A 27,055-nucleotide genomic window follows, 5' to 3' on the forward strand; every position below is an offset into this window, starting at 1 on the left:
AAGCACGTGCCGCCACGCCTGGCTGATTTTTTGTGTTTTAGTAGAGATGGGGTTTCACCACGTTGGCCAGGATGGTCTCCATCTCCTGACCTCATGATCTGCCCACCTCGGCTTCCCAAAGTGCTGGGATTACAGGCGTGAGCCACTGTGCCCGGCCCTAGCTTTGTTTTATGTTACTTAGAATTTACTCACTACTTCACAAATTATTTACATTTGGAATTCTGAAGACTGGCCTCTGATATATACAGGACAATCCAAGCTTAGGTGGAAAAGACCTGGCACCTCCGCACTCAAGCCTTGCAGATGCATGTGTGATGGTGCCATTCTTCGTGTATGTTCTGGTGCTTCTTTAATTCAGCAGCTGCCAGAATACTCACGGGTGCATCTTCATGCATCTTTGTCTGCGTGGGTGTAGCGTCGAATACTCACATGTGCAGTGCAGTTTGGGCCTTGGCCGCCTCCTGTTTGGTGCTGTATCGGATCAGGGCAGTGCCCTGGGTTAGATTCAGATGGAATGTCAGCAGTGGGCCATGCTGCATGCAGATCGTTCTCAAGGTTGACCCATCAATCTAAGGAGTAATGACATTCATGAGATAAAGACTGGAGGTGGGGTGGAAAAGGTAAATTTTAAGATATTCAAAGCACTGGCTGAGACCTAGGGGGCCCATTTTGCAAATCCAGTTTGCATAAATGAGGCTCAAAACAAAAGCATATGATTCAGCCTATGGTCTGTTTTCTTTAAGAGATAAACAGGTGTGAGTGTTAATTTGTAGAGTCAAAAAAGGACAGAAATGAGATGGTATCCACATAAGAATGTAAGTTAACATTCTTAGCATCACTGCTCATGTATTCCTCTGTAAAGAGAAAGACACAAATAAGAAAAGCACTACTAAACATCTGATTATTGAAAATGCTAATGGCTGACCTGGTTCACAGCCTATTCCAACACTGTCTTACCCTACTTTGCCCATCTCTGCCTACTTCTCTATGCCCTGTGTTGACATCAGGCATTTTGACCAAAGGCTGTACTCCTCACCCCAGTTAGACTTTCGCCACTTAAGATCTTCAGCGATTCAGCGATTCGGGACAATTTTCCTAATCTATGAGTTGGATGAACAAACTTATTCACTCTGATTAATTTATTTTGCATCAAGATCTTTTTATTTATTTATTTTTGAGACAGAGTCTTGCTCTGTTGCCCAGGCTGGAGTGCAGTGGTATGATCTCAACTCACTGCAACCCCCATCTCCCGGGTTCAAGTGATTCTCCTGCCTCAGCATCCTGAGTAGCTGGAATCAGAGGAGTACTCCACCACTCCCGGCTAATTTTTGTATTTTTAATAGAGACGGGGTTTCACCATGTTGGCCAGGATGGTCTTGATCTCCTGACCTTGTGATCCACTCGCCTCAGCCTCCCAAAGTGCTGGGATTACAGGCATGAGCCACTGCGCCCAACCTGTCAAGATCTTAAATAGGTATTTAAGATCAGTCCACCATTTCAGTTGATTTCTTTGGAAGATAAACAGATTACTATTGAATTGCTTAACAAGCTGTACTACTGGTGGCAGTGGTAGACACCCTGCAGGATGAAAACAGGCAGTTTCTCTGTAGTTGTTTGCAGAAAATGATCAGAGAAATGTTCTTAGCATTGTTTTATAAGTAATAATAGACTACATAAACATGTCGGCATATGCCTCAAGAGACTTTTTTTTTTTTTTTTTTTGAGACAGTCTTGCTCTGTTGCCCAGGCTGGAGTGCAGTGGCGCCATCTTGGCTCACTGCAAGCTCCGCCTCCCAGGTTCACGCCATTCTCCTGCCTCAGCCTCCTGAGTAGCTGGGACTACAGGTGCCCACCACTACACTCGGCTAATTTTTAAAATATTTTTAGTAGAGATGGGGTTTCACCGTGTTAGCCAGGATGGTCTCGAACTCTTGACCTCATGATCTGCCCGCCTTGGCCTCCCAAAGTGCTGGGATTACAAGCGTGAGCCACCGCGCCTGGCCTAAGAGACTTTTTAGGATAGATGCCCTCTAAATAAATTTTAGGTGATGAAATAAAAATTATCCAGATAAAGTAGTTCCTTTTTATCTGAGGGGAACACCTTCCAAGGCCCCCCAGTGGAGGCCTGACACCACCGAAAGTACTGAACTCTAAGTATACTGTGTTTTTCCTATACATACATACCTAAGATAAAGGTTAATTTATAAATTAGGCACAGTAAGAGATTAAGATAGAAAAGTTATAATATACTGTAAGTAATGTGAATGTGGTCTTTCTCTCAAAATATCTTAATATTTTTTGACTATGGTTTGACCAAGGGTAAGAAACTATGGATAAGGGGGTAGCAACTGTAACAATATATATATTTTTTAAAATTTAGATATGGGGGGGGTGTCTCACTCTTCTGTCACCCAGGATGGACAGCAGGTAACTTGCTCTCATAAACTTTTAAGCTATGATAGCGATTAGTCTGCTTTTAGGAAGCTTTGATTTTTAAAATTAATTCTAACCCAAACACAGCCACGCCCATATTCATTTTATATGGATGCATGTGTACAACAGACACTTTTTTCTTTGAAGCAATCTCACTCTGTTACCCAGGCTGGAGTGCAGTGGTGCAATCTCAGCTCACTGCAGCCTCCACCCCCGGGTTCAAGCGATTCTCCTGCCTCAGCCTCCCAACTGAGGTGGGACTACAGGCGCCCACCACCACACCTGGCTAATTTTTGTATTTTTAGTAGAGATGGGGTTTCACCATGTTGGCCAGGCTGGTCTGGAACTCCTGACCTCAGGTGATCCACCTGCCTCGGCCTCCCAAAAGGGCTGGGATTACAGGCACGAGCCACCACATCTGGCCAGCATTTTTTGTAAGATAGAACAAGTGAACAGCCACCCAGGCTTCTTTCAAAACAGTGCATCTCTTATTGTTTCTCTCAATCTCATCATACCATAATCAACACATTGTGTGACAACTCTTAGAAAACAGGAGGCATAGTTTTGAGGATGGTCATACAAGATTCTTTCTATTTCAGTCAACTATTAGCTAAAGAAATAATTTGGAACTTCTTTTTCTGAGTCTCGCTCTGTCACCCAGGCTGGAGTGCAGCGGCGCAATCTCGGCTCACTGCAAGCTCTGCCTCCCGGATTCATGCCATTCTCCTGCCTCAGCCTCCCGAGTAGCTGGGACTACCGATGCCCGCCACCATGCCTGGCTAATTTTTTGTACTTTTTGTAAAGACAGAGTTTCACCGTGTTAGCCAGGATGGTCTCAATCACCTGACCTCGTGATCTGCCCGCCTCGGCCTCCCAAAGTGTTGCGATTACAGGCGTGAGTCACTGCGCCTGGCCATAACTTGGAACTTTCAGCTGAGTTGATTAGATACAGAGATTAAGAGCTGACCCACATCCTCCCTCATGTTAACTGTATTTAGGAAATTGTTTACTTCAATGTGCACCTTGAAATATGAACCCTGTGATTTACTCCCTACAAATGGGCAAATGTATTTAGGAGATGTATTTCCCCCCAGAGAATCATAATATGGGTTAGCATATTAAAAGGCCTAAGAAGTCTCAAAGTGAAAAAATCTGCTTAATTCTGTTTAACCAAGTATACATGTCCAACATATTAGGCCAGAGACCTAATCATATCTCATGAGAACATTCTGGAAAATGTTGGCTTAATAAAGTGTGCATGAATCCATGTATGAATTAAATGCCAGACAATGCATTCCATGTGTCAAAAACAGGAGGCATAACTGACTCCTTTTAACAAGGTGTTGTGAGGGTGTTGTAAAGGTTGTGATGGACTCAGTTTTGATGGGCCCATTTAACTTCGTTCAAATGCTCAACATAATGCTTCTGCAAATGCTTCAATTATCTAGCAACCAAGGTGAAAGGCAGGGTGCAAATGAAGCCCTTCCACTGGAAAACCACCCGGAGGATATGGTCTGATGAGAGCCAATTATAGTAATGTCATCTACACATGAAGAGGATAATAAACAGAGAGTTAAACACGCCCATGTAGCATTTTTAAATTAAAAAAAAATTTTTTTTTAGACGGAGTCTCACTCTGTCGCCAGGCTGGAGTGCAGTGGCACAATCTCAGCTCACTGCAACCTCCGCCTCCCGGGTTCAAGCGATTCTCCTGCCTCAGCCTCCGAAGTAGCTGGGACTACAGGTGCGCATCACCATGCCCAGCTAATTTTTGTATTTTCAGTAGAGACAGGGTTTCACTACGTTGGCCAGGATGGTCTTGATATCTTGACCTTGTGATCCACCTGCCCTGGCCTCCCAAAATGCTGAGATTACAGGCGTGAGCCACCACAACTGGCCCCACGTAGCATTTATAAACTATGAAGTCAAATGATCTCTTCCACTGGAGAGATGGATGGTTAGGTATTTACAAAGCACAGAAATGGTTAATATGTTTTAAGAGGGAGAAAATACTGAGGTTTTGTAACTAAACGATGCATGAGATCAATATTAAGAATCATAAAGAACTTAGTTGAGAAGGGAAGACGCTTTTAGGGATGGGGAAGTATAGGTTCAGGTCTTATTGGAGAATTAACACAGAAACAGGTAGCTTTTGGGTGTCCTTAAAATACTCCCTTTTCCACTAGGTTCCAGATTCTAACATGCACATCTGTATAGCAAATAGTGTCTACTACACAGAAACCACCAGAAAATACCACCCCTACTCTTTTTTCTCTTTCTCTGCCCCATAAGATCTGCAGGAATCCATGCTAGTGGGTTTTACCTAGTTTTATAAACTAGCATATAAAACTAGTTTTCACTTTTATAAACTGTATGTGTTATCATCATCTTGAAGGCAGGCATGAAGCCTAGTGGCCAGCACCAACCCCTCTCCAGAAGTAGGCTGTGAACCTTGGGTCGGGAGGGGACACCCACCTCCTGCAGTCAAGACCTCTTTGCAGTGATCAGGAGATGAGCTTTCATATCTGCCAGCCTCCCACATATATTTCCCTCTCTCTCTCTTTTTTTGAGACAGGGTCTTGCACTGTTGCCCAACCTGGACTGCAATGCAATGCAATCATGGCCCATTGCAGCCTCGACCTCTGGGCTCAAATGATCCTTGCACCTCAGCCTCCTGAGCAGCTGTGCGCCACCATGCCTGGCTAATTTTTAATTTTTTGTAGAAACAGGGTCTCACTATATTGCTTGGACTGAATTCAGACTCCTGGCTTCAAGCAATCCTCTCGCCTCGGCCTCCCGAGGTGCTGGGATCACAGGTGTGAGACACCAACTCCCGTCTTTCCCTCTCTTAACACAATCAAGTCCTATCTAGAAAACCACGAGGAAGCGTAATTACCTGTGGAGTGAGATTGTGAAGAACCAGCCAGTAACTAGGACGAACTGAGCCACCATCACTCCAGGTAGAGGCTGTGAGCAACCAGAAAAATGGTTAGGAAGAGAAATAAAACAAAAATTCAAGAAAAGCCAAGAAGGAGAAAGATTTTCATGTAGCCCACATTTCTTCTCTGCTTTTATAAACTGTCTCTCTTTTCCACTGGACTTTGACCTTCTTTTTCTCTTCTGTTGATCCCTGACTCCTACGCATGACTTTTATGCATGATTTCCAAGACAATATTTTCCTCCCAGTGTTCTCGCTCTGCCATTTTTACTCACTTATTTTACCCCATCTGTCCCTTGGGAGTTCTTGGGTCCCTTTGCCTCATACTGACTGCGCCTTTCACTCAAGAGTACCTTTTCCTCTACCAGAAGAAAAACCAGACAACTATGACTTCCTCTCTTGGGAAGACCTCTTGGTGTCTTCACCATCTGTGTTAACAAAAGCCCCTTGTGGATGAACAATGGCGCTCCTTTAGGCAGATCCTCCTCACCCGAGGCGAGCCGTGAGTCCTGTGTCCCCCACCCCCTGACTGATCGGGGTGCTGTGCTGCTCCAGGGAGATGATGGTTTGGGGTTGGTCAGACCAGGAGGTGGGCGGGGCAGCGGTGTAGTGTTCCTGGAGGAAATATGGTTTTTCCACATCTTGTTGGAGAGATGAGTGGGGTTGTGTCCTATGGGATCTGGGGACCATGTTGATTTGTAATCAGGGAACTTTGCTGTAAGAAGAGAAAATTAAGGAACGAATAAGGTTAGATGGTTCACTTTTGTTGACAAATACACATGAGTTTTATCTACATACACATAAATACATACACATTTATATTCTAAAAATAGTACACATTTCAAGCACAGTGATACAAAGTAACACTGTTCTTAGAGCATAATGAACAGAAAATTTTCAGTGACTGCTACTCTGAATTGATATAATTATCATATGAATTAAAGATTTAATAAGATAACCAATTCTCTACTGCTTTCTTAGCTAAAAATGACTTGAAAAGGAGGACACATGCAAGGAGAGTCTTCCTAAAGATACCAGCTTCTGGGTAACAGTGAGAATGTGAACCCTAGCAGAATAAAGTATTCCATAAATAGTCATTGACTGAATGGAAAGTAATTAGTAAATTACGCTTGTCTTGAGCCTTGATCCAGCTTATTAGATATTGATGTTCAAACAGATTCTTTAAAAACAATCAAGAAATATTCACTAAGGGCTTACTATGCATATGGCACTAAATCAGTGCCGTGAGTAATACACATAATTATCCCCAAGAACCTCAAGCTCAGATGGGAAGACAGAACAGATGAGCAACAGAAGTGGTGACCCCATCATCATCACGTATGTTCAATACGCAGAGGGGACCAAGAATGCTGGGCTTGCAGCAAAGGCTTTATAAAGACAGCTCTTGAAGGATTTACATAAATGGATGGGCACAAAGAAACAGGAATGTGTAAACCAAGTTTCAACATAAACTGTCTCTGCATGGAATATGTTCCCCCTCAATTTCGGTTTAACAGTCCACAGGAGCAGAGAGGTAAAGGAGGTTACAAAGGTAGGCTGGGGACTGATTAAGATACTATTACGAGTTTTTGCAATGGATTCAGCAGGGAGTGTTTAAACTACTGTGATAGTAAATAGAATGGAACAGAAGGAATGGATATTTGAAATATGACTGCAGAATAAATCACTACGGAGAAATCATAACTGCCTGGATCCAGGGATTGAGAGAGAAAGAGGAAAGAGGAAGAAAATACTGAGGTTTTGTAACTAAATGATGCATGAGATCGTAATTTTTTTTTTTTTTGAGACGGAGTCTCGCTTTGTCGCCCAGGCTGGAGTGCAGTGGCGCGATCTCCGCTCACTGCAAGCTCCGCCTCCCGGGTTCACGCCATTCCCCAGCCTCAGTCTCCTGAGTAGCCGGGACTACGGGCACCTACCACCATGCCCAGCTAATTTTTTTTTTTTTTTTTTTTTTTTTGCATTTTTAGTAGAGACCAGGTTTCACCATGTTAGCCAGGACGGTCTTGATCTCCTGACCTTGTGATCCACCCGCCTCGGCCTCCCAAAGTGCTAGGATTACAGGCGAGAGCCACTGTACCCGGCCGAGATCATTAAGAAACATAAAGAACTGAGTTGAGAAGGAAAGACACTTTTGGGGGTGGGGAAGTACAGGTTCAGTTTTAGACAAGTCTGAGGTGATTCTTGGGCCATCTCTCAGATGAATTTTCAACCGCTGGAAAAAGATATATAGTTCAATCTGAGATATGGGCATTTATAAGTGTAAAAGAGATGGGTAATCAGAGTAAGTTCTTACATGTAAAAGAAATCTTACAAAAGTGTAATGTAAGGTGGTGGTTCAAAACCTGGAATATTGAGATGTCTCCTTTACACACGTGCTCAGAACTGAGGCAAGTTGTATCAGCTCTCGGAACCTCACTCAGTTTCTTTATCCACAAAAGAGCGATAACAACAGGACTTACTCATAGCCTTTGGTGAAGGTAAAATAAAAATTCATGTGGAAGGTTTAACATGATGCCTGGCCTGCGGGATCACTCAGTGAGTGGTAGGTTATTGTCGCACTCCTGATAGGACACAGAGGTGGGAAGAAAAACAAGACAATCTGCAGCCCACTAGCCTGCAGCATCTTCGTAGGTGGATAAAGGTCTGCTTTATTTGCTTTTGCCTAAGCAAAGCATGTAAGTCATAATGACTTTAACAGCTTAAGGTCTGACTTGTGCAAACTGAAGGTGCCAATTACTAATATGTCTACCAACCAGGAAGGCACTATGCTCAGTGAGTGACTTCAAAGCCTTTATTATATCTACTAACTTTTCCATTTCCTAATGTCTTTCAAAAAAACATGAGGAACTTACCAAAAGATGCTAAAATTAATCAAGGTCCTTTTTTTTTTTTCTTCTCTTTTCCTTCTGCCATCTGCCCTTAGCCTTTGTCTATAAATGGGAGGATTTTTACAGAAAAGCCAGCCATAATTGGCTACCTTAGGAATAATAACCTGGCCTTAACTGGTTCTTCTCATGACCCTTGACTTCTTAGCAGCCTTGGTAAAAGAGAAGCATGTTGGCCGGGCACGGTGGCTCACGCCTGTAATCCCAGCACTTAGGGAGGCCAAGGCGGGCGGATCATGAGGTCAAGAGATCGAGACCACAGTGAAACCCAGTCTCTACTAAAAATACAAAAATTTAGCCGGGCGTGGTGGCGGGCGCCTGTAGTCCCAGCTACTCGGAAGGCTGAGGCAGGAGAATGGCGTGAACCCTGGAGGTAGAGCTTGCAGTGAGCCGAGATCGTGCCACTGCACTCCAGCCTGGGCGACAGAGCGAGACTCCGTCTCAAAAAAGAGAAGCGTGTGTGTCATCAGGACATGACTACAGCCCTCTGGATATGCCAGCTCATCCCAAAGTTGTATCTGGCTCAACCTTCCTGAGACTAGAAGTTCCTCAAAGATATAGCAAATAGAAAAGGGTGTGCTTCCATCTATACTGGCCTATGCTACTGAACTTCTCTAAGAGTATACCTTACGAAATACATGCCAATTTCCTTTATAAAAGGGAACCTGATGAAAAAGTGCTAACCAAAGGGAAACCAAAAATTCACACTCATACCTGAAGTGCTATGAACGTTGGTAAAGGAGTTGTCAGAGGCACTGTAGGGCCAGGCACCAGGTGAAGGCAGCGAGGTGTTGAGGGAAGAATTAGACCCTTGGGTAACAAAGAAGAAGAAGAAAATACTGAAGATAAATGTCAGTATAACCAGGGAAACCTTGAGAGTATTTTATTTAAACTTCAATAGAATGGAGGACAAAATATGTCTAACAAATAAATGTGAAAAGCAATATTCTTACATTTTTTGGTTAAACTTTTAGGTACCAGCAAGTACAAATGAAGTCACAAACTGACAACTATGAAAATGCTGGGTGCTGAATATATAAGAGATGCTTCGCTCAAGTACCTGTGGTGTTATCCCGCAGCAGTTGGTGGTCAGTATCTACAATGGGAGATGTGGCTGTACCCCCCAGCACACTTCCTGGGGTGACATAGGGGTCAGATTCAGGGTCAATGTTTTGGATACCTTTCCATGGCACTCCTGGTTGGAATTCTGAGACAAGGAAAACAAATATTAGAGAAGGAAGGTTGTTTAAATAAAAAAAAAAGATAATAGTACTTTTTTGATCTAAGAAATGGGTCTGTGAAAAGTATAAATACTGAATTTATTGTCTGTTAGATTTTCATCACAAAATTAAGGAAAAAAAAATCAGTATGAACATACACTCTTGCCGACGGCACCTTTGTGTTACCACACTGTCTGCGGTAGTGAACTGGAAGCCACAGCTCATCACAGCCTGGCCCCGGTAACCTGATCCTCCTGCTCCCAGGAGACTTCAGGGCTGAAGGCAGGGGAGGCAGGAGTAAGGACTCTGGTGTTCACAAGAATTATCCAAGCATCTAGGCCACGAACTGGTGAAAATATGGGCTAGAGATCAGTGGTCTTTCTCCTTTTCCTTACCAGATGTCGGCCAAAATGCAAAAAATGTAACACAAATGATACTGCCACATAGAATGTCCAGCGATAACCAGCAGGGATAAGTTAGCTTAGCAAGAGAAAGCCTAGAATATTCACGAGAGCTCAGAAGTTTTCAATTGGTCAATCTAAATCATTTTAAAATGTTAAAGCTATGTGACAGAATAAACTTTCATTTTCCAAATCGTGAAGAGAAAGAGCAATGTGTATCACATACGAACAATCTGCATTATACAATTCTACTTTGGCCGGGCGTGGTGGCTCACGCCTGTAATCCCCGCATTTTGAGAGGCTGAAGCGGGCGGATCACCTGAGGTCGGGAGTTCGAGACTAGCCTGCCCAACATGGCAAAACCTCGTCTCTACTAAGCATACAAAAAATTAGCCAGGCGTGGCGGCAGGCATCTGTAATCCCAACTACTTGGGAGGCTGAGGCAGAAGAATCGCTTGAACCTGGGAGGCGGAGCTTGCAGTGAACTGAGATCGCACCACTGTACTCCAGCCTGGGCAACAAGAGCGAAACTCCGTTAAAAAAAAAAATTCTTCAAGCCTGTAATCCCAGCACTTTGGGAGGCCGAGACGGGTGGATCACAAGGTCAGGAGATCGAGACCATCCTGGCTAACACGGTGAAACCCCGTCTCTACTAAAAAATACAAAAAACTAGCCAGGCGAGGTGGCTGGTGCCTGTAGTCCCAGCTACTCGGGAGGCTGAGGCAGGAGAATGGCGTAAACCTGGGAGGCAGAGCTTGCAGTGAGCTGGGATCCGGCCACTGCACTCCAGCCTGGGCGACAGAGCGAGACTCCGTCTCAAAAAAAAAAAAAAAAAAAAAATTCTACTTTAATAAAATGAAAGTATACATATTCATGTCACAAATACGCATGCACAGAAAGAGGTCTAGGAGGACATATATTTATGGAATTACTGATTTTAATTTTTGCTTTATTAAATGCTCCTATTTTTCTTTTTTTTTTTTTTTTTTTTTTTGAGACGGAGTCTCGTTCTGTCGCCCAGGCTGGAGTGCAGTGGTGCGATCTTGGCTCACTGCAAGCTCCGCCTCCCGGGTTCACACCATTCTCCTGCCTCAGCCTCCTGCGTAGCTGGGACTACAGGTGCCCGCCACCTCGCCCGGCTAGTTTTTTTGTATTTTTTAGTAGAGACGGGGTTTCACCGTGTTAGCCAGGATGGTCTCGATCTCCTGACCTCGTGATCCGCCCGTCTCGGCCTCCCAAAGTGCTGGGATTATAGGCTTGAGCCACCGCGCCCGGCCATGTTCCCATTTTTCTATCATGAGAATAGATTACTATATCCAACAAAAGAGGAGAGAAAGAAAAATATTAACAAATAATCTCATTGCAATCACTACTGCATACCTAGAGCCTAACTGATAATAAATACTTGCCTAAGAACTAACAGATCAATTCAACAGACACTTCAAAAGAACCCATGTTACAAGGCATCCTATGCGTGGGACGAATGCCAAGTCCCAGTTACAATGTCACTTATCCCCAGATTCCCCATCTAATGAAAATCTTTTGTCTTCCCATAGCATATGCCTTGCTTCTAACAATTATTGAATGAAAAAATGAAAGCAAGTACCTTAGTAACATGAGTCACAAAAGCAATGTATTCTGAACCTGAAACTCACAATTACAAAACAAACGCTATCCTGGAAAAGCATTTCCTGGACAATACCTGGAGGCCAGCTGGCATTGCTGGATTTACTTCCGATTTTATTTGTTGGTGGAGATTTGGCAGGTAACCAGCTATCACCAGCAGGACCCGTATGGCCACCCAGTGTGTCACCAGGGATGATATCAAACTGGTTGTACGGTGACCCTCCCCGGGTCTTACCAGGGGCCACTATAGCGCCTGAAGAAAAGAGAGGAGATTAAATCATCCAAAATAACTCCTATGAATAGAACTTGTCTATTTTTTATTCATTGGAATGCAAACAAACAGTCTTCTGAAGCTGACGGAGTATATACAAACAGCACTGGAATAAGAGGTTGCATTCGAGACTCAGCACATAATTACTAAGCAGCATGCCCAACAAGTCATTTCGCCTCTCTGAGCCTCTCAGTTCCTCACTTAGGCACACAAGATTGTTCTCATGCTTGAATGTTCCTTTCAGTTTTAAAATTCCATGGTCTTAGGAAATTAATGAAACGTTCACATACGAAGAATCTGACCATTATCCCTAGTTTCTATGCTAACAAATGGGGAAAATTCTAACAATTTGTAGCACATAAGAAGGTTTTAACTAAATTTCTACTGATGCTACCCACCCAGGTTCTTAAGGGCTGGCTGATCAGGCTTAGATTAGCTGGAAGCAGTAGGGTAAACAGAGAGTCCATTGGAGGGAAAAGCATCTGCAATTACTTTAAATTCCAACGCAATGAGATGGAATTCCCGCCTAGGGTCTTTGCCAGCACAAGACCAGCAATGAACTCTGCAGCTCTGGGATCCATGGCCTCACACGTGAAGAACAGCAAATCCTTTGTAACTGGTTTCCTGAGAGCACTTCAGTGGTTTTGTCGGTGCCCCCATCATGCATTTTTATATGCTACGGGGCAGGAAAAGAATTAAAAGCTTAAAATTGCCTTGAACTAACAAAACATGCACTTTAAATAAAATTTTAGGCGTCAGTGAGATACCAGTCTACTTACTTCTCAAATGAATTTTATATACGGTATTGGGTCACTTGATCTATTCTTAGGATGCTGCTTGTGAAGGGATAAAATTATTTCCAGGGTGATGCAGCCTAATGGGAATATTATCAAAACTATCTCCACGCTCAGCTAAGAGGACATTTACTTTTCTGGAGCCACTGACAAATCTGGCTCAGAGGTGCATTATGGTGAAGCAGTGGAAAATGAAAAGCTCAATTACTTTGGGGATTGCTAAGGAGATGGGAAAACATGATCTATAAGCTCTAAAAAGGCAACTAGAGATTTTGCCTTTGAGATACCCTCTCACATGCCATTTCATATTTATTATCATGCACCTATCATGTCTTTGGGGACAAGGGGACCTGGTGAATCATCAGCCTAAGGAAGCACTGAAAGCGCCCAAAGCTATAGATGACAGTGGGCTTAGATTATTCAGTCCACAAACAGATTTTACAATTTCAATAAATCACTTTTGACTTCATGCCATGAAACCAAACGATAATGCTCAGGGATGGCAGGCAGAGAGCTCCACGTGGCTATTTCAGGCCTCCTGGATGGGCTTATTAAAGAGTGGTTTATGAAGGAAACCTGAAAGGCTTCAGACTGAATGACTTGGCTGGGGCTGAGGCCTGCCAGGGCGCTGCAGCAGGAACAGCCAGACACCTATTTATACTTGGTTCTCATGGATACAGTTAAGTCCAAGTGAATTACTGTCAAATGAAACAAACACTGAAACAAAGGCTGAAGGAAGGTTCTGAGACCTTTTATCTGTTTTACAGGAAATGGAGAAGCCCTTACAGAGAGAAATTGAGAGGAAAAGCCGACCAACATCACCACCAAAGCCTGCAATGCCCTTCAACGCTGACTTGCAGACACTATAATTCACATAGAACAAGAAAGCTTTGTGAAAAGTTCAAATCTCATGTATTATGATCTATTAGTCATCTTTCGGAGATTAAAAGACAGGAATTTTTTAAAAAGCTGATAAACTTAATATGGTTCAAACCAACCAACAAGACAGGTATTATTACGATCCCTTGCTCCACAAAACAAAGCAAAACAAATTCAACAAGCTGACCCTGTTCCCTCAGCCAACTTATTAGGGTTTCACCTTGGTGGGTGCCCAAGTTCACTGCTACTACCCTCAATCATGGTAGCTGAAAAATTCTGCTCTCTTTAATTAGAACTAGCACTTTATATTTCTTGTAATTCAACATACACATGACTGTGACCTTCCTCCACAGGCAATCACAGGATTCAGGAGGAAAAGAATACCAAGTTCTGTACTTCAAAACTGTATTATAGAATGTTTCATCAAGACCTGGTGTGAGTTGGGGGCTCTAGCTTTCAGTGCTTCTCTTACCATTTTTGTGCATATTGGCTTCCTGTGTGGCTACAGAGGGCAGCCCCTCCATCATGGAGGTCCACTGTTTAAAGCGAGACTCAGTTCCAGCCTCCTTCCCACCAACCATGCCATAGTCCATGCCGCCAGAGCTGAAGCCTAAAAAGGAGAAGACCACATTTTATAAGTCTCTAGCATCAGTACCAAGAGTTCTGAAGCACAGCCCACGAATGCCTTCAAGTGTCATTCAAAGACTAATTCACAGAGTTTCTTCACTCAGAAACAGGTATTTTTGATTCCAAGCTTTGATCTAGGCTCTTGCTCGCTAAGTAAGTGATGTCTCCATGTGAAGGTGTGAAGACATGTATGACTGCCATCGATTAGGTCTGTCTCAGTGCATTCCTGCAGGCCCTTTTTCATTCAGCTGACATTTGTGCCAGATAGGATGCTGGGGCCAGCCACTCTCCAACTGAGATGGAGAAGACTACATCCAGCCAATGTAGTGTAACAGCAGTGACAGAGTTGTAGTCAGGGTATCTCGGGGGAGGAAAGGCTTTGCAGAAGGAACATGTGATCTAGGGCCTAACGTAGCTATTTGGGGAAGTCACGCAAACCAAGTACAAAGCTCTGACTCTTGATAATCAAGTGTGTTTAGGGAATGGTGACACGTTCAAATGATTCCAATGTTTAGCTAACTCTGGGATGAAGTGAGGCGGAGAGTGCTGGGGGATGGGGAGAAATGAAGAGTCGTGTCATGTAGGGTCTTTATATATTAGGCCAAGGAGTTGGGATCTTTTTTCTCTCTAGGACAAGAGGACAGTGAAAATTTTAAGCATGTTAGAGGATAACTAGTTGTATTTTAGGAAGAGAATTGGCAGCCTGAGCGTGGGGTGGGTGGAGGTCAGGGCAAATCAGAAAGAAAAATTTGAAAGTAGACAGAGCGAGACTCCGTCTCAAAAAAAAAAAAAAAAAAAAAAAAAATTTGAAAGTAGTCTTTTTTTTTTTTTTGAGATGGAGTCTCGCTCTGTTGCCCAGGCTGGAGTGTAGTGGTGCAGTCTCAGCTCACTGCGCTCTGCCTCCTGGGTTCATGCCATTCTCCTGCCTCAGCCTCCTGAGTAGCTGGGACTACAGGCACCCGCCACAACGCCTGGCTAATTTTTGTACTTTTAGTAGAGACGGTGTTTCGCCATGTTAGCCACGATGGTCTCGATCTCCTGACCTTGTGATCCACCTGTCTCGGCCTCCCAAAGTGCTGGGATGACAGGCATGAGCCACCGTGCCCAGCCGGAAAGTAGTCTTTAAGCAATGAGGAAGACCCCAAAGCTTGAGCAGGTGGGTAGTTCGAGATTCTGAGTTCACTTTGCCATGAGCCCCAGGTAAACTTCAGGGGAAGAGTCTCCGTGGGTAACGTTTTCCCAGTTCACAGAGCTGGAGAGCCGGAAGCCACATAGCAGAAGCTAGGTGATGGAGTCTAACAGGGTCCATCATTCATTTGGGTCAGAATGTACGTGACACCTGTTCATAAAAACTCTCAAAAAAGTAAAATAAAGGACTAAAATGATGAAACGGGACAAAAATGAGAATGAGCCACAGGGAGCACAGAGCAGCAGCACAAGCGCAGGCATCCCAGGGAGGCAAGCAAGGCTCCCACTATGGCAGAGCCAAGCTTCTCTGCCCCGAGATGTGCAACTCTAGCCAGGCCAGACTCCACACTATACCCATAAAGGGCCCTCAATTTCCATCTATTCAAATCCCACTAGGGGCCCAGGTTGTGTTTTTCCTCCCCTGTGCTTATCCTAGTTGTCTGGGATAGTTTTATGAACACATAATAAATCAAGTAAAAGTTGAATACCTTCCTGACCCATGTGAAAAATGTTGCTATTTATATAAAGAACAGTGTTCTTTCACACTTTGTAACTCAATTTACTAGTTCAAGATGACTCGGGGGGGAGCAGAAATCTTTAGAATGAGATGAAAATATTTCAAATGAAATTATTGTTACTATTATTATTTTGGAGATGGAGACTCTGTCACCCAGTCTGGAGTGCAGTGGCGCGATCTTGGCTCACTGCAACCTCCACCTCCTGGGTTCAAGCAATTCTCCTGCCTCAGCTTCCCGAGTAGCTGGGACTACAGGCGCACCGCAGCCATGCCCAGCTAAGTTTTTGTATTTTTAGTAGAGATGGGTTTTCACCCTGTTAGCCAGTCTGGTCTCAAACTCCTGAGCTCAGGCAATCTGCCCATCTCGGCCTCCCAAAGTGCTGGGATTACAGGCATCAGCCACCGTGCCTGGCCTTAATATTATTATTATTATTTTTGAGATGGAGTCTCGCTGTGTTGCCCAGGCTGGAGTGCACTGGCACGATCTCAGCTCACTGCAAGCTCCGCCTTCTGATGCCATTCTGCCTCAGCCTCCTGAGTAGCTGGGACTACAGGCGCCCGCCACCTCGCCTGGCTAAGTTTTTGTATTTTTTTAGTAGAGATGGGGTTTCACCATGTTAGCCAGGATGGTCTTGATCTCCTGATCTCATGATCCAGCTGCCTCAGCCTCCCAAAGTGCTGGGATTACAGGCATGAGCCACCGTGCCCAGCCTATTATTTTTTTTAAAAAAGAAGAGTCGGAGGCATTTTTTTCTTTCTTTCATCCTAGATAGCAGAAATGTCATTAGACTGGAGGGCAAGGAGGTTGCAAGGAACAAAGGTTTTCTCTGACATGGCCTTAATGGCCTAAGCAGGTTGCTCCTTGGGTAAATTACACTTCTGCCTTTGAAAAAACCAGGCCAAGGTGCTTGGATTCCAGGCTACCTGAAAGCTTAGTTCTAATCATTGAGAAAGAGCTTTTGGAAATAACCTAGGTTTCTGGCAAAGATTAAAATGAATGCTAGCATTATTAAGAAGAGGAGGAACCATTCCTTACACGTTTTCTTTGAAGTTACTCTAAAATTTCTATAAAACCCATAGTAAATTAAATTTCTTTTCTTTTTTTCTTTCTTTCTTTCTTTTTTTTTTTTTTTGAGACCGAGTCTCACTCTGCCACCCAGGCTCAAGTGCAGTGGCACAATCTCGGCTCACTGCCACCTTTGCCTACGGGTTTAAGCAATTCTCCTGCCTCAGCCTCCCGAGTAGCTGGGACTACAGGTGCCCACCACCACACCCAGCTGATTTTTTTGTATTTTTAGTAGAGACAGGGTTTCATCATGTTAGCCAGGATGGTCTCAATCTCCTGACCTCGTGAGCTGCCCACCTCAGTCTCTCAAAGTGCTGGGATTACAGGCGTGAGCCACCGTGCCTGGCCAGTGAATTAAATTTCTTTAATTTCAACTGCTTAGAGTTTTTTTGGTGACAAATGAAATGCAGAAAATTAAAGAGTTATAGAAAAAGGGCAAAAAAAGAAAAAAAGAGAAAAAGAAAAGGAAAGAAGGAAAGAAAAAGAATGAGAGAGAGAAAAAGAGAAAGAGAAAGAAAAAGTTAAGCACGCAAGGAAAGAGCTCAGCAGCTCCGAGAACCTTAGAGAAACGGCCACCTTTCTCACTAGAGACTTGGGGATCAAGTACCACCACAGTAGGGCAGTCTCAGCACTGCCTCACTAGGTTTGGTCAGGAAAAATAATCCAAGGGATCAGAGAAAGAATAGGTAAGAAAATTGCCTTGAAAGGTTCCATCTACAAACCCCAAAGTATAAGAGGAAAAATCAGGCGAAGATGTACATAATTTTCTTGGATGTCACGTAGTAACCGGCATGCCACTAGGATATGGAGTGTGTCTGGTGGATTTTGATGGAAGGAATTCTGGGACACTGTGCTCTAGTGGCTGCATTAACAAAGAAGAGACAGTGCTTTGCTAGTGACCTTTGGCTATTTACAAGCTATCATACCTCTAAACCCAAGAAAATACTGACTTTATTGTACTTTCCACTATAGCAAAACCAAATTTCCTCAGTCCACCAAGTGGTTTCCCTGAAATTTCCAGCCCACAAACACAGAGCTTTAGCTCAAATTAAGCCATTTAGTTAAGTTCAATGAATATTTATGGACAATGTATTCTGTGCCAGGCCTTGTTAGTAGGAGCTGAGGTACAAGCAGAGATAAGACATGCCCCTTGCCTATCACCTGCTTTTATCATTCACGCAAGGACAACCCTTTGCCTGCCTCATCTGTCCTTGCCAGAATTACTCTCTCTCATCTTCACACACCCTAATTCATGGTCTGTTCATGACTAACATTTGGCTCCGTTCTTACATCCTTGAGGAAATGCTCTTAAATTAACTTGTCCTTATACTGATCTTGCCTTCACTCTTTGTTTACAGTTCTGTTTTCTCCTCTTTTTACTATACATTAAAAAGCAAACTAGTTTCTATAACTATAATTATTTTTTAAAAATCACCCATAATTGGCCATCCTAACACAACTGTTCTAAGTCCAAATTGCAGCATAGATACTATTACTCTTCTGTCATTTTTATAATCTCCAATATTTATACAGCTTTACTTTTCACAGGCATACACCAAATAAATATTATAAATTTTGGTAAATTTTAAACATAAAAAGTGAAATTTTATCAGAAATGCATATTCTAAGAAGATGAATCACTTTGTTTCTAAATGAGTTCAGATATCCACGGTAACCAAGACTCCTTACTATAATGAGAGTTTTCTCTACTATCTTATTTTAAATTTCTTTGTTGACATAAAGCACTAAGAAATCTTACTCATATAAATAAGTAGATGGGAACAGAAGGAGTCTTGTTATAACATGAATTACTTCTCCGAATTTCTTTTAAAGTATATGTTCTTCCCCCTAGCCCAGTAACATAGATACTAAAATATAATTTTTAGATAGGTCATTATCACCTAACAATGCAACTAGGTATTCTTTCTCTCTCTCTCTCCCTCTCTCACTCTCCACCTCGGCCTCCCAAAGTGCTGGGATTACCAGACATGAGCCACTGCACTCAGCCTCAATTAGTTGTATTTTCAATTTTGCTAAAAGGACAGAATTAGAAACCATCTGTTTTACAAAAGAATCAATAAGGATTAGTTAAGCAGTCATTAGGCATTCAAATTCTTAATTTTGAGATAATGTAACAAAGAGGCTTTATCAAGACATATTAAGAAACTTTCAATTATTCTTGCTATTCGTTCACCCAGAGGTATCCTTTTTAGTTCAACACACTTAGCATCAGGAAAACTGAAATACTGTTCATTTCATTACATCTTTGGCATTTTATTAGAAAAAAAATTTTAATTTCTATATATGCTTTAAATATATTTTCATCAAATAATCTATTCAAAACAGGCAGCCAAATCTAACTTTCAGTCCTAAAATGTATTCTTCAATTCAAATAAATGTAATCATGCTAACTAAGGAAAAAATTTTTTATTTTTGAGATGGAGTCTTACTCTGTTGCCAGGCTGGAGTGCAGTGGCATGATCTCAGCTCACCGCAACCTCTGCTGCCTGGGTTCAAGCTATTTTCCTGCCTCAGCCACCCGAGTAACTGGGATTACAGGCGCCTGCCACCACGTCCGGTTAATATTTTGTATTTTTAGTAGAAACGGGGTTTCACCACGTTGGAGGCTGGTCTTGAACTTCTGACCTTAAGTGATCTGCCCTCCTCAGCCTCCTAAAGTGCTGGGATTACAGGTGTGAGCCACCATGCCCAGTCAGGAAAATTGTAAGTGAAATAAATGACAAAACATATCTATCTTATAAGGCAGATTATAAATGGTCAGGTCACAATTAAAATGAGACCTAAAAATATTTATTTATCTATTGTTTAAGAAGTTAACAAATATAGAAACAAGCTAATAAGTCAACACTTCTCTTTAATATGGAATATAATGCATAGCTAAATTTACAAGTTACTTATGAAACAGGAGTATGACAAAAATCATAAAATTTCTTCAGTAAATGTGTATATATGTGTATGCTTAACTCTGATCCTTTAGCCGTTTGAAATAAGAATCGGCCGGGTGCAGTGGCTCACGCCTGTAATTCCAGCACTTTGGGAGGCCACGGCAGGTGGATCACCTGAGGTCAGGAGTTCAAGACTAGCCTGACCAACATGGTGAAACTCCAACTCTACTATACAAAAATTAGCTGGGAGTGGTGGCGTGTGCCTGTGATCCCATCTACTCAAGAGGCTGAGGCAGGAGAATCGCTTGAACCAGGGAGGTGGAGGTTGCGGGAGGTGGAGGTTGGGCAACAGAGTGAGACTCTGCCTCAAAAAAAGAGAAGGAAATCCAGCGTAGGACACCTTTGTTAGTAATTAAGGGAGGCTCCCCCATGTTTGGTACCCTGGTGTTCTTCAGCCCAGATGAGCACAGAGCTGACCTTCTTCTGTATCAAGTGCAAGAAAAGTTATTTAGAATTTAAGTCAGTTATCAGGCAGATCATCTTTAAGAATGAAAACAGTTGGTGGAAGCTGAGGATCTACAAAGTAATTCCGTTAAAATACCCAGATCAAGAACACCTTGAAGTCTTTGCTCACCCCCTGCATGTGCAGTAGGAGGATCACGGGGTTGGCGCATAGTCAGCCGCTGTCATTTGTCCAGGGTCACACTGTCACCTAGAACCAGCAATTTCATGTCTTCCCAAGTCTTTTTTTTTTTTTTTGAGATGAGGTCTCACTCTGTCGCCCATGCGGGAGTGCAGTGGCGCAATCTGAGCTCACTACAACCTCCGCCTCCCTGGTTCAAATGATTCTCCTGCCTCAGCCTCCCCAGTAGCTGGGATTACAGGTGTGTGCCACCACGCCTGGCTAATTTTTGTATTTTTTTTTTTTTTTCAGACAGAGTCTCGCTCTGTCGCCCAGGCTGGAGTGCAGTGGCGCGATCTCAGCTCACTGCAAGCTCCGCCTCCCGGGTTTACACCATTCTCCTGCCTCAGCCTCCTGAGCAGCTGGGACTACAGGCGCCCGCCACCACGCCCAGCTAATTTCTTTTTGTATTTTTAGTAGAGACGAGGTTTCACCGTATTAGCCAGGATGGACTCGATCTCCTGACCTCGTGATCCGCCCGCCTCGGCCTCCCAAAGTGCTGGGATTACAGGCATGAGCCACTGCGCCCGGCAATTTTTGTATTTTTAGTAGGGATGGGGTTTCACTATGTTGGCCAGGCTGGTCCTGAACTCCTGACCTCGTGATCTGCGTGCCTCAGCCTCCCAAACTGCTGGGATTACAGGTGTGAGTCACCGCACCCGGCCCAACTCTTGTTTTTTGAGTGTGCATAGAACAGTATCTTCTTTACAAGATAAATTCTAAATGTTGTCAGTTTGAGACGAAACTATGATGGTGTGTGGTATCTTTTCCATTTTTAAATTTTATTTTGAAATCACTGTTTCCTCACCAATTAGATTCTGCTTACAGCATGTTTTCCAGTTCTGAAAGAGCTATGATTTGCCTGCCAAAAAAGTCTTGAAGAATGTTAAAGGCATAACCTTACTTGTTCTATTTAAATCAGATGAAATACTAACACCAGATGAATTCGTATCAATCTGCATTATAATTTTAGTTCATTTTTTGATAGAAGGCAATTGTATTAATATGAGTATACTAAAACATTTCAAACTAGTACATATTTTAACAGATCATAACCTCAGCCATGTGTACCACTCACAGCATGCACAAGCGTTTAAACAGGGTTTTAAAAATTCCTGGCGGTAGGAGAGCAGTTTGCCATTCACACACATATATTGAAAGACTGCTTTGAAGCCAGAGAAGTTAGAGGCCTGTCTCGGCTATTTAGTAACCATGTGGTGAGCTTTGGAAACCCACTGAAACTCAAGAAGCCTCAGATGGCTCATGTGTAAACCAGGGGTAAGAATATTTAGCTACCTTGTACAGCTGACATAAAAATGGAGGGTAATGCAGGCGCAACCCCTATCACAGGCCTGGAGGGGTAGATTTCTAAAAAGGTAATTTTCTCTACTAACAACTTACCAGAACCATATCCAGGTATTGGCCCTTTGGTTTGAAGGTCTGGGAGCCCCACATTCAATGCATTGGGTACCATGTTGTCCAGATGCGGCTTGGGTCCAGCAGCAGGATGAGAGGGCGAGTGCTTCATGCCCGGCTGCCTCTGCTGCTGCTGCTGCTGCAGTGCACTCACCATTCGAGCCAGCTGTGAGCCAAGAGAGATGGACACGTGATAAGCACAGCCCCGAACTTCCCAGGAAGAGATTGTGCCTGGTTCTTTGCCATAAGAGGCTAAGCCGGGATGTACTCCTCAAACACAACACTGGAGGGACCCTGTCCACCCACGTACCTGCTGCTCTTGCTGTTGGCGTACAGCTTGAGAAATCTTTCTCTGGTTCTGTAACAACTGCTGCTGTTGCTGCTGCTGCAAGAGAAGCTGACATGCCTACAAAACAAGGGGGATAGACAGAGAACCAAAGTTTCCTGAGACTGATTGACTGAGGACACCTAAAGGGTCTGTGCACTGACATACAGGTCACACAATTCTAAAGTATCCAGGAGGGAAGTAACACCAAATTCCTGGTCTCCTGGTTACATTTTCCTCCAGTTGAGTGACAACCCTTAAGCACACTCCATAGTCTGCCTAGAAGTGTGGACTAGCACCCTTTGAACATAGAAAGTGGCAAAGATGTGGGAAGCAAATCAAAGCTAAAGAGAAAAAAAAAAAAAAAAAAAAAGCAAATGACCTTTTCAGCCACAGGAAGAAAATCTGCTACTTACCAACTGAAACTGGGGAATTTGTGGAAGCTGGCTCAGCATGGCAATTTGTTGAGGAGATAACTGGGGCCCCACATTGAAAAGACCTGGACTCAGGCCACTGTTGGGAAACTGCTTGAGCATTGAGGCAGAAACCTAGCCAAAAAAATAAAAAAGAAAGAAGAGAAACGGAACCTTCAGAATGTATCAAAATAAAATGGTTTTTCTGTGAGAAGAATCTTGATGAATCTAAAGCAAGTGTTCTCAAACTTTTCTGTGAAAAATATGTTAACAGGAAAAATACACTGAAGTGTTAACAATGATTATCTTGGAGCAGTGAGATTACAAGAGTTTTAAAATTTTCTTCTTAGATTTTCCAATTTTCTACAGTAAAAAGCATAAATTTTATATTCAGGAAAACATCTTCAAGAAAAAAAAACTGATGACAATATGGCTTTTTATCCAACTGAGAAATTATTACTGGAAATGTGCCATAAAACAAAACATGCTACATTGCATAAAGCTAATAAATAATACTTATGTGACAGTATTTCTGTGATACAAATAAGACAAATGTATTAACTTGTAAATAGGAGACATGAGTTTCAACTCATGGCTTCTGATAGCTAACACCCACAGAGTGGCAGTGTAAAAAAACAGCCAGCATAAAAGAACCTGGAAGGTCAATGGCCTGGCAGGGTCCTTCTCCGTGTTCTCAGGAGTAGGCTGCAGGAAGCTCTGCTGACAGAGGATTCCCTCCCATCTTTGGTTTGCTCCTCTAAGATGATTTAAGTAAGCAGAAATGAGTTTCCCTGCACCCTCATCTACTGAACCCACTGGACTGGTTGGGGCCATGGAGAACAAACTTAAGCACGTGCCCATGAGTGCCAAGTAGTGTAGCACACTGGTCAAGAGTTTAGTCCTACAGGCTGGGCACAGTGGCTCATGCCTGTTAAATCCCAGCAGATTGGGAGAATTGTTTGTGCCTAGGAGATTGAGAACACCTCGGCAACGCAACAAGATCCCATCTCTTTGAAAAAAAAAAAAAAAAAAAAAGACTTTAGAGCCGGGTGTGGTGGCTCGTGCCTATAATCCCAGCACTTCAGGAGGCCAAGGTGGGTGGATCACCTGAGGTCGAGAGTTTGAGACCAGCCTGACAACATGCAGAAACCCCATCCCTATTAAAAATACAAAATTAGCTGGGCGTGATGGCGCATGCCTGTAATCCCAGTTACTCAGGAGGCTGAGGCAGGGGAATCACCTCAACCTGGGAGGCAGAGGTTGTGGTGAGCCAAGATCGTGCCATTGCATTCCAGCCTGGGCAACAAGAGTGAAATTCTGTCTCAAAAAAAAAATAAAAATAAAAAAAATAAGACTTTAGTTCTAGAGGCAGTCTGCCTGGGTTTGTAATCCCAGCTCTGCCTGCCTCCCCAATTTTTATTTTTTTTGGGACAGGGTCTCACTCTGTTACCCAGGCTGGAATGCAGTGGCATGATCATGGCTCACTGCAGCCCTCACCTCCCGGCTGGTCTCAAACTCCTGGGCTCAAGCCATCCTCTCAAAGTGCTGTGATTACAAATATGAGCCACTGCTCCCAGCCCAGCTCTGCCATTTCTAAGCTGACTCAGAGCAAGTTACTTATTTAGCCTTTCTGACCCTTACTTTCCTGATCTCCAACTGGAATGACAACAATATTAACTTCAGTCATTAGATTTTATGAGTTAATCCATGTCAGATGCTTCGAGATTATAATGTTCACATTATTCCACAGGCTGGTTATTCAAATGTCTTCAGACAATGATTACAGTTCCCTTGCGTCTCATCTTCAGATTCAGTATGATCAGTTCTTTCACCTATATCTCCTTCCATTTCTCAGTGAAGAGCCAAGAACAGAAAGGTATTTTCTAGAGTAGTTCAACACCAAGCAGACCCGGCCATTCCTAACCATTCTGTTAAAACCTGTGCTTTCACTAATAATGCCTAAGATGTCACTTTCTCTGGTGATCATAACTCCTGATTCACACACTAAGCGTAATGTTAGTTAAAATCTATAATATTTAAAAATATGCTTTTGTTCCTTCATGTAATATTTAACCCATGTAGCTGGGTTTTATTTTATTTTTTTAGATGGAGTTTCACTCTGTCACCCAGGCTGGAGTGCAGTGGCGTGATCTCACCTCATTGCAGCCTCCACCCCCTGGGTTCAAGTGATTCTTCTGCCTCAGCCTCCCGAGTAGCTGGGACTACAGGAGCATGCCACCACACCCAGCTATTTTTTGTATCTGTAGTAGAGACGGGGTTTCACCATATTGGCCAGGCAGGTCTCGAACTCCAGACTTCGTGATCCGCCCGCCTTGGCCTCCCAAAGCACTGGGATTACAGGCATGAGCCACTGCACCTGGCCTTCAGCTTTTTATAAATTGATTTTTTATTTGAGCTTAAGACCTTACATATATCTTTATGAGCATGGCATATAGAAGATGCTCCATAAATATCTATTAAATGAATGAACCTCTATCATATTTAACTTCACAGTCACCCCACCAAGTTCTTGTTGATCCTATTATTCTACTTATTCCCAGTTTGTGTTCCCCCATCCCATCACGGATGGGAATGCTGAACTTGATAAAGCTGAGGATAATCTAATCATATGCCACTAAAGCTTCCTTCCAATATGAAGCCATCAGCCTGAGAATCGTCAGTTACTAATCTACACAACTGTTTTAATGTTTAGCCAATATATTTCCATCTCGTCCAAAACAGCTTGTCAAACGGCCTGTTAAAGTAGAATACAACAGCTATATTATTATTCTATGCCAGCATTTTTACCAATGAAGGGAATGCATGAAAACTTGTTAGCAAACTATGATTATTGATTACTGCCATATGTACTCAAAAGCAATCTTTTTGATAATCTAGATTCTCTCCTGGAACTGGGACCAAATTCATCCATCTTTCAGCTACTTTTTTCTTATTTCTCTTTTCAGAAAACATTTTAAAAATTTCCCCAGGCTGGACACGGTGGCTGACGTCTGTAATCCCAAGCACTTTGGGAAGCCGAGTTGGGTGAGGATCACTTGAGGCTAGGAGTTTGAGGCCAGCTTGGCCAACATGGCAAAACCCTATCTCTACTAAAAATACAAAAATTAGCGGGGCGTGGTGGCAAGCGCCTGTAATCCCAGCTACTCAGGAGGCTGAGGCACAAGACTCGCTTGAACCCAGGTGGCAGAGGTTGCAGCAAGCAAAGATCGTGCCACTGCACTCCAGCCTGGACGCCAGAGAGAAACACCAAAAAACAAACAAACAAACAAAAAACACAAAAGGCCGGGCGCGGTGGCTCATGCCTGTAATCCCAGCATCTTGGGAGGCCGAGACGGGCAGTTCACGAGGTCAGGAGATCGTAACCATCCTAGCTAACGTGGTGAAACCCTGTCTCTACTACAAATACAAAAAAAAATTAGCCATGCGTGGTGGCAGGCGCCTGTAGTCCCAGCTACTCGGGAGGCTGAGGCAGAAGAATCGCTTGAACCCGGGAGGCAGAGCTTGCAGTGAGCCGAGATCGCGCCACCGCACTCCAGCCTGGGCGACAGAGGGAGACTCCGTCTCAAAAAAAAAAAAAGGAGGCCGGGCGCGGTGGCTCACGCCTGTAATCCCAGCCCTTTGGGAGGCCGAGGCGGGCGGATCACAAGGTCAGGAGATCGAGACCATGGTGAAACCCCGTCTCTACTAAAAATAGAAAAAATTAGCCGGGCGCAGTGGCGGGCGCCTGTAGTCCCAGCTACTCGGGAGGCTGAGGCAGGAGAATGGCGTGAACCCAGGAGGCGGAGCTTGCAGTGAGCCGAGATCACACCACTGCACTCCAGCCTGGGCGACACAGCAAGACTCCGTCTCAAAAAAAAAAAGAAAAAAAAAAAAAAAAGAAAAAAAATTCACCATTCTCCTCACCTTTTTATAGTGGAGGGGTGCTTCTTTCCCATTTCTGATCTGAGGCTCCACACAGAAGACATCCACCTTTATTTTATCAGAGCACTTTAGGCCTCTTTTCCCTCCTTGGAAGCAAGCCTGGAGAGAGGACCGCCCCATTCCAGTGACTCTGGGTTAAGGCTGGAATTCGGTATTAGGAAGTGCACACGTTTGCCGGTATCTGCTCTATTGGTAGTAAAGGGGGTACTGTGGCCCCAATATGTTTTCCTCTTTTGCCTTAAACATTCAGAATGTGGGCACGAAAGATGGGTGTTAAACTCCCCTTGAAGACTCCCAGCATTCCTCAAAAATAACAGACGGGGATTCTCTTCACAAATTCCTACTCTGCTCTAGGATCTGTCATTTGGTTTGAACACCCTTCTTCTTAATAGAAAAGACAAAAGCAACAAAAATTTTATCTCCACTCTGTAATCCCTGGGCATTATACAACTAGTCCAAGGCAATGACTCCTTTCCTAGTCACCAAACTGCACCAAACCAAATGC

General features: G+C 43.5%; 1 protein-coding gene across 43 annotated transcripts in view; it reads right to left on the reverse strand.

Annotated features, from left to right (window-relative positions):
- Positions 1–27,055, reverse strand: part of TNRC6B (trinucleotide repeat containing adaptor 6B) — a 296,478-nt gene that overhangs the window by 14,175 nt on the left and 255,248 nt on the right. For all 43 annotated transcript variants that reach the window (XM_077949599.1, XM_015150392.3, XM_001101111.5 and 40 more), the window contains 10 exons: positions 22,612–22,743; positions 22,181–22,276; positions 21,856–22,036; positions 13,941–14,078; positions 11,601–11,777; positions 9,338–9,484; positions 8,992–9,087; positions 5,862–6,086; positions 5,330–5,400; positions 430–569 (listed from right to left, as the gene is read on the reverse strand). In XM_077949599.1, the coding sequence (XP_077805725.1) occupies positions 430–569; positions 5,330–5,400; positions 5,862–6,086; positions 8,992–9,087; positions 9,338–9,484; positions 11,601–11,777; positions 13,941–14,078; positions 21,856–22,036; positions 22,181–22,276; positions 22,612–22,743 (1,403 nt within the window). The remainder of the gene's footprint in view (positions 1–429; positions 570–5,329; positions 5,401–5,861; positions 6,087–8,991; positions 9,088–9,337; positions 9,485–11,600; positions 11,778–13,940; positions 14,079–21,855; positions 22,037–22,180; positions 22,277–22,611; positions 22,744–27,055) is intronic.

The sequence above is a fragment of the Macaca mulatta genome, chromosome 10, assembly GCF_049350105.2.
Source record: "Macaca mulatta isolate MMU2019108-1 chromosome 10, T2T-MMU8v2.0, whole genome shotgun sequence".
NCBI classification, from domain to species: domain Eukaryota; kingdom Metazoa; phylum Chordata; class Mammalia; order Primates; family Cercopithecidae; genus Macaca; species Macaca mulatta.